The sequence below is a fragment of the Dipodomys ordii genome, unplaced genomic scaffold (assembly GCF_000151885.1).
Source record: "Dipodomys ordii isolate 6190 unplaced genomic scaffold, Dord_2.0 Scaffold1, whole genome shotgun sequence".
Taxonomy (NCBI): Eukaryota; Metazoa; Chordata; class Mammalia; order Rodentia; family Heteromyidae; genus Dipodomys; species Dipodomys ordii.
Window position 1 is genome coordinate 39,346,259 of NW_012267217.1, and position 17,407 is coordinate 39,363,665.

Consider the following 17,407-nt stretch of genomic DNA (forward strand, 5'->3'; position numbering starts at 1 on the left):
CTCTTCTCTTCTCTTCCCTCTCCTCTCCTCTCCTCTCCTCGCCTCTCCTCGCCTCTCCCCTCCCCTCCCCTCCCCTCTCCTCTCCTCTTCTTCTGCCTGCCTGCCTTCCTTCCTTCCCTCCCTCCCTCCTTCCTCTCCCTCCCTCCCTACCTCCCTCCCTTCCTTCTCTCCCTTCCTCCCTCTCTCCCTCCCCCTTTCTTTTCTTTTCTTTTTTGTCATGGGATTTGAACTCAGAGGGCTGGGTGCTGTCCCTGAGCTCTTTTGCTCAAGGCTAGCACTCCTACCACTTTGAGCCATGTTATACTTCTGGTTTTTGGTGGTTAAGTCTCACAGACTTTCCTACCCCAGCTAGCTTTGAACTGTGATCCTCAGATCTCAGCCTCCTGAGTAGCTAGGATATAGGCATGAGTCACCAGAGCCCAATAGTAATTAGTATTTCAAATCAACCATACACATGAACTCTTCTAATTACTCTAAAAATTAACCATTTTTTGTATTAATTTCTTGCTACTTATTTAGAAAAAAATTATCTCTTGAAAAATTTGGATGTTGGCAACTGGAAAATTTTTTATATTTCACCGAAGCAACTGATCTAACTTTAAATTTGGAAACTTTTGTTTATCTGTGTTTATAAACTAGACAGGTACTCTGTTCTCATTTGCTGTAATTCTATATAACAAAAATTTAGCTTACTAAGAAAGATTTTAGGACATCAGATACTTTCTAAACATGATTCTGCATGTTTCCTGTAGTTTGTCTGTTACTGTTTAGATTTAGTTGATATGCTAGGTTATATGTCCATGAAGTGCAGTTAGAAATGATATAGCCAGGCATGGTGGCTCACACCTGTAATACTAGCTATTTGTCAGGTGGAGGAATATAACTGTTCCAGGCCAGTCTGGACAAAAAGTTGAGACCCCCCATCTCAATCAGTAAGTGAATTGTAGCAGAATATGCCTGAATTATGTTGGGGAAAAAAAAAAAAGGAAGACCCTACCTGAAAAACAACTGAAGCAAAATTGAGCTGGAGGTGTGGCTCAAATGGTAGAATACTTCTCTGGCAAGCGTAAAGCCTGAGTTCAAACCTTAGAGCCACCAAAAAAATGAAATGATCTACAGCGAGGTCCAGGGACCTGCTTAAGTGACAGCACCTGCCATCAAGCTCAAAATTGAGTTCAAACCTCAGTTCACAAAAACAAAGAAATAGTCTTACATCCAAGATCATGTAAGAATATTTATGTATAAGACGTATGAAGAAAAATTATTACTTAGCTTTAAAAACCATATCACAGAGGATATTTACCAAAGCCTCTACTTTTTGGTGAAGGAGATACTGTACATATAAGAGTAGTTACATATAAAACAGTAAGAAAAATTATTACTTAGATTTAAAAACTGTATCACAGAGGATATTTACTTCTTTGGTGAGTGAGTAATTAGAAAGTTTAAAGTAATACTTTACTGATGTTTTAAGATTGCTCCCATAAGACAAACAGGTGGCTGTGGTGGCCTATGCCTATTATCTCAGCTACTTGGGGGAGGATCTCAATTTGAGAATAACTTAGAGAACATAGTTTGACATCTAAAAAAAAAAAAAGAAAAGAAAACAAACTTCCCATACTTTCCTTCCATTCTGCATGATGAGGTAGGATTAAAGTTAAGTGAATCAAAGGTGTACCACAAGCTGGTTTGCCTGTTAAGTGAGCCATACAAGCCTTCCTCTGAGCGTCTCCTTGATTTCCTCTTATAATTAGCACTACTACTCTCTCTCTTTCTCAAAGGTTTCTTTGAAAAGAAACTTTGAGAGGGAATCAGCAGGAAGAGAAAGAAAGCAGGAGCCTATTATCAAATAGTTAATTATTAATATTAACACTAGATAATCTTTGGGTAACATTTTCCTTTATCCATATGCAATCTAGCATACCTAAGAGTTTTTCTCTTTTACCTTGATTATTCTTTATAATTTTTAAAATAACATTTATAATTATGTATGATAAATAATTCAACAGTTCATTTATTCAATAAGCATGGACTACCCATATGTATGAGATTCTAGGAAGATAAATTCTTCACCTAGGATTTTGTGTGGGGCTGTTAGATTAGATAGGGTGTCAGAATAAGCCACATAAAGACTGAAAAGGAGGAGGGTTGTTGGGTTTTTTTTAAAGACAGGGTTCTGAAATGCAGCAGTGAAACTCACTAGACACTGCTGAAAATGAAGTATACAATTTGTGGGTGGGGATGGGAGGGAAAAAGAGCAGGAGAATCCAAAAGAAACGTACTCATTATCTGACTAATGAAACTTTAACTCTCTCTACATCACCTTTATAATAACAATTAAAGTTAAAAATTAAAAAATAATAGACAGGGTTCTGTTATGTACAATAATACAGTTTGGCCTTGTACATAGACTGGCCTCAACTCAAAATCTTCCTGCCTTCCGAGTGCTGAAATTACAGGCATTCGCCACCATGTCTGGCTTAGAATTTGTGAGTTTCTGACACTACAGACAAAAGGTGCATAGCTGGTGAATTTCAAAATCAATGCTAAATACATTTATACTTTAAAAATTTTATAACAGCCACAAGATATTCCAGATGGCCATCGTGCACCTCCCCCCCTTGCACAGAGAAGTAGCAGCACACGAAGCATTGACACACAGACCCCTGGTGGGGCAGACAGGGGAAGCAACAATAGCAGCCGCTCTCAGTCTGTGTCCCCCACATCCTTCCTCACCATCTCCAATGAAGGCAGCGAGGAGAGTCCTTGTTCAGCTGATGACCTGCTTGTTGATCCCAGGGATAAAGGTATAGTAAGGCTAGAGGAAATTGTCACTGGATAATAACTGAATTCCATATGTTTTATTATTCATTCTGTTCATTTTCTAGGATGATACACACTGTGTGTACCCAGGCTACCAGAGTAATGGCATCAAAGCATAGGTTAAAAAAAATTATACCACAAAATAGTCTTGTTGTAGTGCTCAGACAAGTTTGGTGAATTTATGGAATTTTGTTGGTATTTTTTTTATTTGGGGCATTTAGTAATGCAACTTTCTTGTTCATGATAAACATTTTTCCTGTAAAGCTCGTTGCTCTCTCTTGCCTACCTGGATACTTTCTAACTAAATATAAAACATTCAATTTAGTTTCTTTTAATACTTTTTCCAGCAAAAATTAAACTGGTTTACATAGCAAGATGAATGTGCAAATCAAGCCTGGAGTAAAGGGTGGAGTATGCTATATGTCATAAAAATAACCAGAAGGAGAAAGCAGTCTGAATATTAAGTACTCTACCTTTTAAACAAATTTGATGCTTTTTTAAAAAAACTTGTAATCAGGGCAATATTTTGTTACCCTAATCTGCTGATGTACATACTCAACAATAGAGAATTTATAAATTCTACAGCTCAGTAGTTATTTATTTAGAACCTCCTAGTAGTTACTTATTTAGAACCTCCTATATATTGTGTTAAATGCTGCATTAGTTTGACCAGCTGCCTAATCATTGAATCTAACAAGTACAGAAGACAGAAGATTTACTGAAGCCACATTAAACTATGGACAGTTTGAACTTGCTATTTGGACCTTTTTGTTTTAGGTCAGATAGAACATGACTAGTAAGATCTACCCCTTGAATTTTCATACTTGTGCTTTTACAGGTAAAAATTCCATATATTTTTTCATCCTTGTTAAATTTGATTTTAGAAAACTAATGATTGGTTGACTTTTATGAGTATTTTGTTGGTTTTGTGGGGGGGGGGGGCTTGAACTCAGGGTCTAGGCATTGTCCCTGAGCCTCTTGTGCTGAAGACTAGTGCTCTACTACTTTTGAGCCACAGTGCCACGTCCTGTTTTTGAGTGATTAATTGGAGATAAGAGTCTTACAGGGACTTTTCTGCTCAGGTTGGCTTTGAACCCTGATCCTCAGACCTCAGCCTCCTGAGTAGCTAGGATTACAGGTGTGAGCCACCAGCGCCCAACTTATGAGTTTCTTTCATGAGAAAAGCTGGCCTCAAATTTATCAAAATCAAAACTTTATCTCAAAAACAACAAAAGGGTCTAGAGCCGGAGCTTACATGTTGGAGCAGGAACACTGGGTTAAATCCCCATTACTGCAGGGGAGTGGGGGGGGGGGAGGTAGAGAGGGAGGGAATCAGGGAAGAGTGAGTAGGACAGGGAGAGAAAAGCGGGGGAAAGAGTAGAAAGGAAAGGTGGAGGAAAATGAGAAGAGGAGGATTAAGGGAAGTGGAAAGGGCACAGAAAAGGAGAAGGGAGGGCAGAGGAGTGGGGAAGGAAAACGCAAAAGGAGGAGAAAGGGAAGAAAAAAGGAGGCCACAGCACTACTGTCAACAGGAATTTATGGTTTAGTTAACACATATTGAAAATGTGGAACAGTCCTGTAACATACTAAAAATTTAAGTTAAACAGAACCAATAATATTTTTAATTAACCAGAGTAATTTGTAAAGATTTTTAAAACTTTGATGTAGACTTTGCAAGATGTTTTGGGAAAATGAGTAGAACTCTCCTTATAATGAGAAACTCATAGGCAAAAGGAAGTATTTGGCATACAATATCTGTTGGGACTACTAGGAACAGAGTGATCAAATTAAGAAATTGTGAAGGACAGGTCCAGGCAAGCAATAAAAAATCTATTTCAGATATTAGTGATGGGAAAAAATGGAAATAGTATTGAGTATAGAATAGAAACAAAGCAACCAGTTAGAACAGTGTTGTAACTGAGGATGAAGTAGTATAGGTCTAGACTGATAATTTTAAATAAAAAGAAATAATCTATTTATGCATTTAACACTTACCTTTTTTTAAAATCAGGAATTGTGCTATATATTATGGTGATGATGAATAAAGACTTTCTGCCTTAAAGTAGACAAGAGTGTTAAACACAGTATGCATTTTACTAAGATATATTTCTTAGTAATATAGTGTGTCATTTTCTTGCAGAGAATGGGAACAATTCTCCTTTGCCCAAATACGCAACCTCACCAAAACCTAACAACAGTTACATGTTCAAAAGGGAACCTCCTGAGGGCTGTGAAAGAGTCAAAGTCTTTGAGGAATGCTCGTGAGTACCTACCTGCACACCTCACCAAAACAAATTTTGTTAGAATTTTCACATAAATTGCAAGACCAATATACTGACCATGCATTTATCAACCATGCAGATTATATAATTGTTAGCATTTTGTATAAGTGCAATACTGCTATCACACTGAAGAAAATTAACAGCAATGTGTAGTATCAGGTAATGTTATTTGGTGCCGCAGTTATCTCCAGAGTATTTTTTGTGGCTGGGTCCAGCTCTTTTAAACTATTTTTGAAATCATTTGCCAATACCATCAGTTTTTTTTGCTTTATAGAATTAGGCATGTCGCTGTGATAATGTAAGAAGCAAAATTTGTGTTGGGGGGGAGTGTGGAGAGACGGTTGGAACTTTAACGTAGGGCCTCATGTATGCTAGGTAAGCAGTCAACCACTGAGAAAATTAATATTTGGGATATGATAGTGCTTAGCCCATACCCTCCAGTCTCATCATAGCCTCAGGTCTAAGAGCCACCCTTTTTTGCTTTTGTTTCTTGTGAAGACTAAAATATAATATGAAAATAGTGCAGCCTTCCCTAGTTCACAGTCTTTTTTTTTCTGTCATGAACATTTGGAATTATTTGAAATATGCATCTTTTTGTTTCTTCTATGTTCCCTCCTATTTGGAGCCTCTTTTAACCTAACTTCTGAATAATTTGCCACACAAAGAATATTATGTTTGAATCCCTTCAATTTCTCTATTAGGAAATACCAGTCAGTCTCCTATCTGTGTCTCTGACAGTAATTGAACTCTTATTTTAGCAAGTACTTATTTTTTTCTACCACATTGATCTGCAGGTTTTAGCTCATGTCAGCTACGAGAGTTTAAGTAGATTTGTTCTATAGATGCCTTGTATTATTATCACCTGCAAAATTCACTGTAATTGTAGATTCCAGGCCCCCAACCCAGTACTAATGAATCAATAAACTTGAAAGCAGGGCTTGAGTTTTCTGTATCTTTACCAAGTCCTGAGGGACAGATGATCTTAATGCTCAGTTTGAAAATGCTAGCTTTTCATGAGGGTTCTTAAATAGGATCCTAAAAGTAAAAATCTAAATATAGCCTCAATACAGCTTTTTTGAATTGAGCTCTTTGATTTTACTTATTTGGCAATTAGGACTTGTCTAAGTGTAAAGAAATGGTTGACTGGCTCAGCAATTTCAATTTACTTCTTAGAAATGACTAGATATTTGTTATATAAGCTAGTGTCTTGTTTTTTGCTGTACACTATTTCACTTAGATGAAATAGCTTACTTACTCTTTGAGCTATTTGTTTCTGTTATATACTTTGAAGGGAGCAGTGTATGTATAGATGGATAAATAGATCAAACAGGGTTACTCAAACACATTGCAAGTTTTATGGTATGTTGATCTGGTTTTTTTTTATTCTAATGCTTCCTAGGAATTTTTACTGATATAAAAATTGTGTAGCACACAAATGTACTAATCTGTGTGAAATGTGAAAATCTATTAGCATTTTAATTTTGTCCAAAAGATTAATTGGCAGTAGTAATTCAAAAGTGGATGTTTTAGAAGTAATTTTAACTTCCTATTAAACAAGTTACTCAAAGTCTACAAAAGTTAGTCTCTTTTTGCCCTTGCTTATGTAAAAGTTAGATCAAATAGTGAATACTTTTGCATTAAAGCAATAGTAGATTAGTGGTCCAAAAAGTTTAGCTTTTTTTTTTTTTGTCGGTCATGGGGCTTGAACTCTGCGTCTGAACACTGTCCCTCAGCTTTTCAGCTGAGGCAAGCCCTCTACTGCTTGAGCCACAGCACCACTTCCGGTTTTCCAGCGCCCGGCTAAATTGTTTTTTAAATCGTTGTTTAAGAATATTTTTCCAGAAGTGGCGCTGTAGCTCAAGTGGTAGAGCACTCACCTTGAGCTGAAGAGCTGAGGGACAGCGCTCACGCCCAGAGTTCAAGCCCCATGACTGACAAAAAGAAAAAAAGAGAGAAATCTGGCATATGAAAATGATCAATGATTATTAATAGCCGGGCGCCGGTGGCTCACGCCTATATTCCTAGCTACTCAGGAGGCTGAGATCTGAGGATCGCAGTTCAAAGCCAGCCCGGGCAGGAAAGTCCATGAAACTCTTATCTCCAATAAACCACCGGAAAACCGGAAGTGGGGTTGTAGCTCAAGTGGTAGAGCGCTAGCCTTGAGTTGAAGAGCTGAGTGACAGCGCTCAGGCCCAGAGTTCAAGCCCCACGACCGACCAAAAAAAAAAAAAGCATATTTTTCATGCCTGACTTATGCAGCTGTAACTCTCTGTATATCACCTTACAATTTAAAAAAAAAAAGAATATTTTTCTTCGCTGGGTGATGGTGCTCATGCCTGTAATCCTAGCAACTCAACTCAAGAGACTGAGATTTGAGGTTTGAGGCCAGCTATGGGACTGTTATTTCCAATAAACTTCAAAAAAGCTAGATATGGGGCTCTGGCTCAAGTTGTAGAGAGCTAGCCTTGAGTAAAATAGCTTGGGCCCTGAGTATGTATTTTTGTCTTCCAGGTGCCAATGTATTTTCCCGGTTCCAGTTAATGAAATCCTTGACAGAATCTCAGATAGTGAAGCTTATCTACTTTGGCTTATATCTACTTTGGACACAATTCTTAATGTTTTATTTAAGAATAACTGTTAAAGGAAAAATAAAACATAGGATTGATGATGTTTTAGAGGTACATGCTTAGCAAGAAAGAGACCCTGAGTTAAATTCCTGGTACAAGAAAAAAAAAAAACCCTCTCCACAAAACCACAGTTCTAAGATTTTTTTTTGTTTTTGTTTTCAGTTGTGCCTCAGATTTCTTTTCTAATAACCAAGTGGTGTGAGGATTAAAATCAAGAACATCACAGAATTGTACTTTTCCTCCAACTTGTCTCTTGAAAACTTCCTGCTCCCACGCTGTTTCTAATTCATTTCTTAGCAAATGAACATTTCGTCCCCAAATCCTGGTACATACTCTGTGTTCTCTTTCCCTAGTTCCTTTACTTTACTTTGCCTGTCATCCATCCCTGGGAAGGGGTGCAGTTTGGAGCATGGGAGAGACTCCCACCTGTACCTTTGGAAAGTGACAGAAGTGTAGGCTAGTGAAGTGGCAGCCCCTATATTAGGGTATCAAAATGGGGCTCTGAGGTCAGAGCCTTTAAAAAAGGCCTCTAAAAAAGGAGACAGTTTAGCCTAAAATCCTCTCATTAGAATAGTCACTACATGACCATTTTCTCTTATGATGCCCTTGCACCCCATCCTTCTTTGTGGGACAGAGTTGGGGTAGGGATAGTATTGGGGTTTAAACTTGGGATCTCACACTTGCTAGGTATTCTACCAGTGACCCCAACTTCAGCCCTGTTTTGTAATTTAAAAAATTTTGGCTTTGAACTCAGGACCTTGTGCTTGCTCACTTATTTACTTAGTTCATGTTCTACCACTTGAACCAAGCCCCTAGTACTGTTTTTGTGATATTTTGGAGATTGAGTCTGGGCTAGCTTTGAACCATGATCCTATGGTTTTGAACCTTCTGAGTAGCTAGGATTACGGGTGTAATACTAGTACTTCCTACCCAGGCACACAGCTGGACTTTTATCTGCCTATTGTAGGCTTCTCAGTGTAGCTGGGATCACAGGCACAAACTACCCCACTCAGCTTCTGCCATTGAGAAGGGAGTCTTCTGGAATTTTCTTTCCAGCTGATCTAGAACCATGATCCTATGAAACTCAGTCTCCTGTGTAGCTAGGATTAAAGGCATGAATACTCGAGACCTGGTCATCCCGTCCTTGGGCCAAGGTGCTGAGAAGTGTGGCTGATTAGCAGTACATTTTTGATACTTCAGGAACTTGTTTTCCTAGGTTGCTTCCCACTTGATAGGCTTAATATTCCTCAGGTATTTCTTTTTGGTCTTCATTAGGAATTCTGTTTTGGGTATACACTGATGGTTTTTGTTGTTAGCTTACTCCGCACACTTATGCATCAGGGGGCTACAGCTTACACATGTTCTTTTTCTTTTGGCAGTAGTGGGGACTGAACTTTACTACTTGAGCTGTGTTTAGTATTAAGAGTTGTTTTTGAGCCGGGCGCTGGTGGCTCACGCCTGTAATCCTAGCTACTCAGGAGGCTGAGATCTGAGGATCGCGGTTCAAAGCCAGCCAGGGCAGGAGAGACTGTGAGACTCCTATCTCCAATAAACCACCAGAAAACCGGAAGTGGCGCTGTAGCTCAAGTGGTAGAGTGCTCGCCTTGAGCTGAAGAGCTGAGGGACAGCGCCCAGGCCCAGAGTTCAAGCCCCGTGGCCGACCAAAAAAAAAAAAAAAGTTGTTTTTGAAACTGAGTTACAGAGCCTTCCAGGAGAGATCTGTTTCCCAAACTGTGCTACTGAACACTTGCCCTAAGAGGCCCTCCTGGGTTAGCTCTACAGCAGTGTTCCAGGGTGATCCTCTCATGTATGTTTGATTTTTAAGTTGCAGAATGCTTTAAAGTAATAGTAATATTTGGAGCTAATGAAAACTGCAAGTTTTTTTTTTTTTTTTTGGGTCCGGTTGTGGGGCTTGAACTCTGGGCCTGGGCACTGTCCCTCAGCTCATCAGCTCAAGACTAGCGCTCTACCACTTGAGCCACAGCGCCACTTCCGGCTTTTTTTCATTTTGCTTATGTGGTGCTGAGGAATCGAACCCAGGGCCTCAGGCATGCAAGGCAAGCGCTCTACCACTGAGCCACCTTCCCAGCCCCGAAAACTGCAAGTTTTAATAGACAGGACCTATACCCCAGAAGTGGGTTCTGTTTTCCTTGAATAAGGTACTCCTAGAAGTGAAATCTAATGGGTTTGGGGAGATTCTTTTGTGTTCAGGTAGTGATTAGAAGAGGGACAAGGAGTTTTTGGTGCTGTTTGCTGTTACTATTATGTTTCCTAATCTGATTAGTTAGACAGGTTATTACTATTTTGTGCTGTATGTCATAAGTCTGTTTTCATGAAAGCATAAAGAAAACTAAATGCTTTTTAGATTCTGTCACTAAATTTAAAAAATCGAAACAAAGCAAAACAAACAAAACCAACCACCCTATGTTTTCTAGGTTCAGAATTTGATCACAAAGTCAGGAAGTTTTTCAAAAATGTGAAATTTCATCCATGACATGTATTAGTAGCTACATGTATCAAGTCATTTAAAATTTTTTTAAATACTTCAATTTATTTATTTTGGTGCTGGGGAATAGAACCCAAGGCCTTGCTCATACAAAGGCAGCACCCTCATACTGAGTTACCCCCTAACCCTGTCTGTAGAGTGGCTTTTAACAAGCAGCTTTACAACAAGTAACATTAAATAAATTAGTTGAGTAAAAATCTAGTTCTCAATCAGGTGCCAGTGGCTCACGCCTATAATCTTAGTTACTCAAGAAACTGAGATCTGGAGGTTGGAGGCTTGAAGCCAACCTAAGCAGCATATCTATGAGATTCTTCTTTTCCCACTCCCTCCTCCCAAAAAATCTGCCCCCTCCCAAAAAATAACCCCAGGGTTTTTCACATAGATAGCTTTGGTTGTATTTCTTTATGTACATTATCTGTTTTTTTAAAAAAGTAAAGAGTTTTTACAAATGAGGGAAACCATGCAGTCTGTTTCTTTTGGTTTGGCTTACTTCAATTAATATATTTTTTTCCAAGTCTTTCTATTTCCATATGAATGGGGCAATGTCATTCTTTCTGATGGAAGTATAGAATTAATGTGCCTATAAATGTACAGGTAAACCCAATGGATGGTAAAAGACAAAAAATTACACTTGGACATGATAAATTAAAACAGGACTCTTAAACATTCACACAGTGAGACCAAAGGAGGATATTCTTAAGAGAGGACCATAAGGGCTCAATAGCTATGAGCATTAGAGCATATAAAATGATGCTTATCAAAATAATATCCAAGAAATGAAAACAAGACTTTCTATTTTACTTTCTGCAGTTCTTATTTTTTTATGTTTTTTTTCCCTTTTGTCACTTTTTTTAAATTTCTGTACTTTTTGTCTTGTATGTAAGTTTATCTGATTTGGAGAGGGGAAAGGGAAGCACAGAAATGGTAGAACAAAGGGTGAACCAATTCAGCAGTGATACTCTCTAGACGCTGTATTGGAGATGAACTATACAACTTGGGGGGCAGAGGGACCAGGAGGGGGAAAAAAACTGGGAGAAAATGAGGGAGGGGGTAACACTGTTCAAAAAGAAATGTACTCGATACCTGACTTATGTAACTGTAACCCCTCTATACATCACCTTTACAATAAGAATAAAATAAAGAAGTTGTTCTGGGGGCAGGGGGCAAGGGGGAAGTAAAGCGTTTATTTCAATGTTAAGTGACTTAACACTATTGGGTTGTCTGTTTTATTACATCTAGGCCAAAACAACTTCATGAAATCCCAGCATTTTACTGTCCTGACAAAAACAAGGTGAATTTCATTCCTAAAAGTGGCTCTGCTTTCTGCCTGGTCAGTATCCTCAAGCCACTCCTTCCTACACCAGATCTTACCCTCAAAGGCTCTGGCCACAGCCTGACAGTCACCACTGGCATGACAAGCACTCTGCTTCAGCCCATTGCTGTGGCCTCCTTGTCTACAAACACAGAACAAGACCGGGTCTCTCGAGGAACCAGTACAGTTCTGCCATCAGCCTCCCTACTTCCACCACCAGAACCAATTGAGGAAGCTGAAGGATAGGTCCCAGTGCTATGTGACCATGTTCTGGGAAACTAGGACGTCCTCACATCACTTGACTATGCTGACATCGTGTGCTCCCTGTTGGCTGTGATGTGCTCTAGCTATCCAGTGACGTGTGACAGCGAGGCTTCTGGAAGAAAGCAGTCCTTCTGACTGCTCTGCCCCATTCATGAAGGCCAACCATCAGTGCTTTGCCTGCTTTGCTAAAAGCACTGATGGAAATAAGGTCTCATTCTTTACTTTTTGGAGGGACAATACCACATTTCTTTTTTGTTTTCAAATTAGACTTAAAGACAAAAGACACACATACACAAAACCTGATCCCTACAAACATAATTCATGAAGGGAGATGTGAATGATGCTGCAAGAACCATCTTTTATATGAAAACTATTTTATAATACCAATGTAACATTTTCTGAAGCGTAGCAAACAGGATGTTCAAAAGATTCTTTGGTGGCCTCTGTTTCTTGTTTCCCTTTCTAAAAAGTTGTGTGCTTTTTTTGCTGTTTTCAGCTTTGGGACCAAAGGGATTGTTGACATTTTCCCAGCAATGTTAATCTCATGACTAAGTTCTTCTCCCAAATAAGAATTGATAGGTAAATATGTTAAACAGTATATATAAAAGAGATAAAAAGCAATATTTGTACTACATTATGTGATTTATGTTTTTTGATGTTGTTTGTGCTTTGGGTGAAATATTTGTAAAACTGCTGTTTTCTTCACTATTCCTGTACACATTTTACCATGTGATCAGAAAAGTTAGTCTGAAGACAAGTGCTTTAATATGTTCACCCATATTGGAACTTGGTTTAAAAGTCAGTAAGCCAAAAGGAAACTATCCAGTGTTGATTGCTAGCTAGGAGTGAGGAACCCTTTGGTTTTCTGTGAAATGTCTATACATGATCGCCCACCTTTGCCAGGTGTCATTCTACCTTTAATCATCACTGTATCATAGCCCCAAGAGACCCTAAAATGGCTGTGCATGGATTTCCTCCTTTGCTTTTGTGATGTTGTTGTCTTGTGGATTTGGTCAGGGTTAGTAGTTTGCCAGGAGTGTAATCCATTGAATAGCGATCTGTAGCCACAGAATCTTGAGATTGACTTTTCTTTACAGTGTTGGCACTGAGATTTGTTGTCTACAGATTTTTCTAAGTTGTTCTCCAATATTCCAGTGGGGGGAAAAACAGATAAGAGCTTTGGATCATAAACAACAGGTACCTTTGAACAATCCAAACAATTTTGTATTTGGGCTCATTCTAATACAAACCACTGCCAATAATACATGACACTATTTCATTTCTAGGTATGTGGTAATGAAATTAAGGAGCAACTCTTTTTAGAAGAACTTTAGCAAAGTGTTGATAAAAGGCATCCTTTTAATATCTTCATACGATGCAATGAGTTGATGTTTTCATATGTATAATAGGTAGAAAAAATATTTTTAAGTCCTTGTAAAAGGGTTACCATTTTGGAGGCTAATTTTGTCCTCTTGTCTAGACGTATTCCATCAAGAAAAATCTAAGCATAGTCATAAATCAGCTGAAAACTCTTATTTATACTGATATGACATCTAAGCAATTTATAATGCACCTTATTCAGTTTAAAGTGAAGGTGTATTTTAGTTCAATCAGATACAATTAAATATCTTAATGAAGGTGTAAGGTTTCAGTTGGTAGGACTTGTGGGTTTTTGGTACTTTTTCCACCTAAAACCTAGTTATTGGGAACTATTAAGTTACAGTTTGCATATCAATCAAAGCTCAGTTATGCAGCATCTGAAGTTTCTGATTTTTCTTTTAAATTACTTTAACTCTTTGCCTTCTTTGTTAGGCCTTTTGACTTTACTATTTCACAAGTGAGTATGTGCTCTATACAAGAGAAAGGTACAAGAGAAAGGTAAAAATGAAATTGGGTTAGCTAATAGGAATGGGCAGGAGAAGGTAGTTAAAAACAAGATTTTGCTCAGCTTTTGTTTAAACTCAGGGGTTTTTTTTTTTCCTTTTAAATTTAAATTCTACTAAATCTTTTTTTCATTCTCTTATGCTTCGTCACCTTTATGGTCTCCATCCCCAACTCAGTCACAAGGGTATTTCAAAATTAGAATATTAGTGTGCAACAATTGCTCTTTGTTGTGCACCTTTATCAAATTCATACCTTTGTGCAGGTTTTCATAAATCTTTAATCTAAAAGCAATTAAAAATCAGATGAAAGAACAAGTTTCAGATTTATTATTTTTAGTCTTATATATAGAAGTTTGGTGGTAGGGAGAATGTGAAATCAACTGTATGGCAACCAAACACATTTCTTGGATTTGGGAGAACTAGAGCTTGAGATGTGAAGTCAAAGGTCCATGGTACAAAACAACTCTTATGTGTCAGTGCCAAAGGGCTAACTTTTAAGCATATAAGCTTTATCACAGTTTTTAAGGAATATTAACTTTAGGCCCATCTAGGTGTCCCATTTAACCCTTTGTTTCCAGATGGCAGATTTTTTTCAAAAATGAGTATTCACAATAGAATACATAATACTGTATTCTAAAATCACACTCCATAATTATTGTGTCACTGTACAGAAGGTAAATAGAATAGCTTCAATGGGAATATAACTAAATTCTCCCACAGTGCTGGGGGACTGAAGTCAGAGCCCCATGCATGCCAGGCAGCCTTCTACCATGGGCCTACATTCCCAAGTTCCTAATTTAAATGTATTTAATTTTAAAAAATCCATTTAAGTAAAAGAAAAATGGATGGCATGTATCTTTTGGCAAAAGGAACTATTTCCGTTACTTTTTGTCAATTTAACCTTAAACAGTTTATTCCTTGTAATAATAAACTGATAAATTGACTGTTACTGTTCATGACTATGTCTATTACTCTGTTGCTTATCTGGTTTTTGTAACCATTTATATTCTAAAAGTACTAGTATTGCCTCTTTGGTTAAATATGATGTGTGTGATGTCAAATTTTTAGTTTTGAACACAGTTCTTCATTTTGTTTATAATGTTTCTTACACTTTTAACCAAATCAATCTTAGAAGGTGCTATTGCATACTGGGGAATATCTGGCAACAGTGAAAGACTTTTTTCTTTAAAAAATTGTTGGCATTCATTAGAAGAAGCTATCAAAAATGGCAGAATTTATTGCAACTTTTATGTCCAAGGTTAGGACTGGTTGTCAGGATTTTCTCTTAAAATAAGGAAAAATTGCTACTACTAAATCTATTGTTCTAAACTTCAAATTCATTCCCTAAAGCTTAGATTTTTTGTTACCTTCTAACTGGATCAGTGGAAGTCCTGAACTTGCAAAATAAAGATGAGAATATTTAAATCTGCACTTTAAGGTTTTTTTACTCTGCCCAAATTAGTGATAAGCAGAGTAACCCTGAACAATATTTTGTTTATACAGTCCTGTTGAGTATAATTTATGTTTTTTAAACTCTGCATCTTTTATCTCTGTTGAAGCTCTGTAAATCTTTTTAAAATGCAATTTTTAAACTTGTTTTCTAACAAAATTCTACCCCAAAAGCAGCATTTCCAGTGGTAATAGATATTGTAACTATGTTCTTATGTATTCCTTGTACCTGAACACTTGTTGCTGCCTCACAAGAAAAGAGAACTTTTATGTTAAAAATAAAGTCTGTTCTTAAGAGTTTCTCCTGTGTATTTTTATGAATATTGTCTCAAAAATTCACATTGTGTTTCTTCTCAGACTTCTTTGTAGTCCTGGGGTTTGTACTTGGGGCTTGCTAGGCCAGTACTCTACCACTTGAACCCTATCTCCAGCACTCTTTTTAGACATTTTTAGTCTGACCTAACACATGTGTTCTTCACAGATTGATAGAACAGTATGTTTGTGTTAATATTTTCTTGATACAAAGCTAGAGTACCTAATCTTTGTAGTAAGTATTATAAGCAAACTCAAAATATAAGCAGCTACTGAAAGATGTATTAGTTAAGTTTGTTGGGGATCATAAAGCTGAGACAGTTGGTTTCATTCTAAAGTACATAAAGAGATGGGTTTTTTTCCTTTTTAAAATTCTTGTTCTGTGACAGCCTTTGGTATGTGATGATATGTGGTTGCCAAGCGACTGCTACTAAGGACAAACAATGCTCAGGAAGCATAGAGTTCAATATTGTACTGTGGATTGCTTCACTTGTCCCTCATGCTGCTAAGTTTCCACTGGAGACATACTACCATTCAGCAACTCTGAAAATTTCAATTAACTATATTATAACCTCCCCACTTTGGCTTGGGAAGATTAATGTTAACTTTTACCTTTATTAGGGGTCACCATTTGTTTTTTGGAAAAACATAACAGCCGATTCAGATAACTCAATGAAGACTGCTTTACAGTCACTTAGAGAGTCAAAGGGGCTGGGAAGGTGGCTCAGTGGTAGAGCGCTTGCCTTGCATGCCTGAGGCCCTGGGTTCGATTCCTCAGCACCACATAAGCAGAAAAAGCCGGAAGTGGCACTATGGCTCAAGTGGTAGAGCGCTAGCCTTGAGCTGAAGAGCCAAGGGACAGCGCCCAGGCCCAGAGTTCAGGCCCCCACAACGGGCAAAAAAAAGAAGAAAGTAGAGTCAAAGGTGAAAAATGCAGCAGTGCTAATCACTAGACACTGTTGAAAATGAACTGTAGAATCTGTGGGTGGGAAGGGAGAAAAAAGCTGGAGGAAAACTAAGAAAGAGGGGACGTTGTCCAAAAAGCAATGTACTCTTTACCTGACTTACATAATTGTAACCCCTTTGTACACCACCTTTAGAATAATAAAAAATAATAAAAGTAGGTTTATGTTTTAAGTGAAAGTAGTTTGGTCATCAAATTGTTGGGCTTTTTTCTTTTTTTTTTTTTGGTTGGTCATGGGCCTTGAACTCTGGGCCTGAGTGCTGTCCCTCAGCTCTTCAGCTCAAGGCTAGCGCTCTACCACTTGAGCTACAGCGCCACTCTTTTTTCTTTTTTCTTAATTTTGGTGTTCTAGGTTTGAATTTAGGGCTCCGTGCTTTCTACGTAGGTGCTCTGCCACAGCCTCCTGAGTAGCTAGGATAACAGGCATGAGCCACTGGCACCTGGCTACACATGTGTATTTCTGAGCCAGTTACTGTGACACATGCCTGTAATTATAGCACATGGGAGGAAGAGGCAGGAGGATCTAGTGTTCAGGGACTCTAGGGTTACCTCTAAAGAGCCTGTCTCCAAAAAATAAAAAATTACAATTCTGATAATGCTAACCAGAGTTATGGTATAACTGATGTTTATAATTCAACAGAGCATCAAATGCAAAGAGAACCCCATATTGGCATATTTCTGGGCTGCAGATGGAGCTCAGTGGTAGAGCTCCTGTAACTCTCAGGACAATATGGTCTGATCATACCAGTAGCCTTTGTTTTTATTTGGTCCTGTGTTTTGCGAAATGCTTGGGTCTCAAATGGGCCTAACCAACTTTTAGGAAATCCATTAGAAAACTATTCATACACAAGTATTTTTATGTAGAACTGCATTCTGCCTCTAAGCTATGCACCAGGCTGTGTCATATGTAAATATAAAAAATATTTTTTATCCAGACTTGTAATCAAAGCTATATAAAAAGTACTGCTTCTATATCAACTTTCAT

General features: G+C 38.0%; 1 protein-coding gene across 1 annotated transcript in view; it reads left to right on the forward strand.

Moving 5' to 3' along the window:
* Fam117b (family with sequence similarity 117, member B) overlaps positions 1–15,446 on the forward strand; it is a 62,297-nt gene extending 46,851 nt beyond the window's left edge. Inside the window, exons 5-7 of the mRNA XM_013015735.1 lie at positions 2,582–2,807; positions 4,964–5,084; positions 11,478–15,446. Of these exons, the coding sequence (XP_012871189.1) occupies positions 2,582–2,807; positions 4,964–5,084; positions 11,478–11,796 (666 nt within the window). The 3' untranslated portion in view covers positions 11,797–15,446. The remainder of the gene's footprint in view (positions 1–2,581; positions 2,808–4,963; positions 5,085–11,477) is intronic.
* Positions 15,447–17,407: the final 1,961 nt, after the last annotated feature.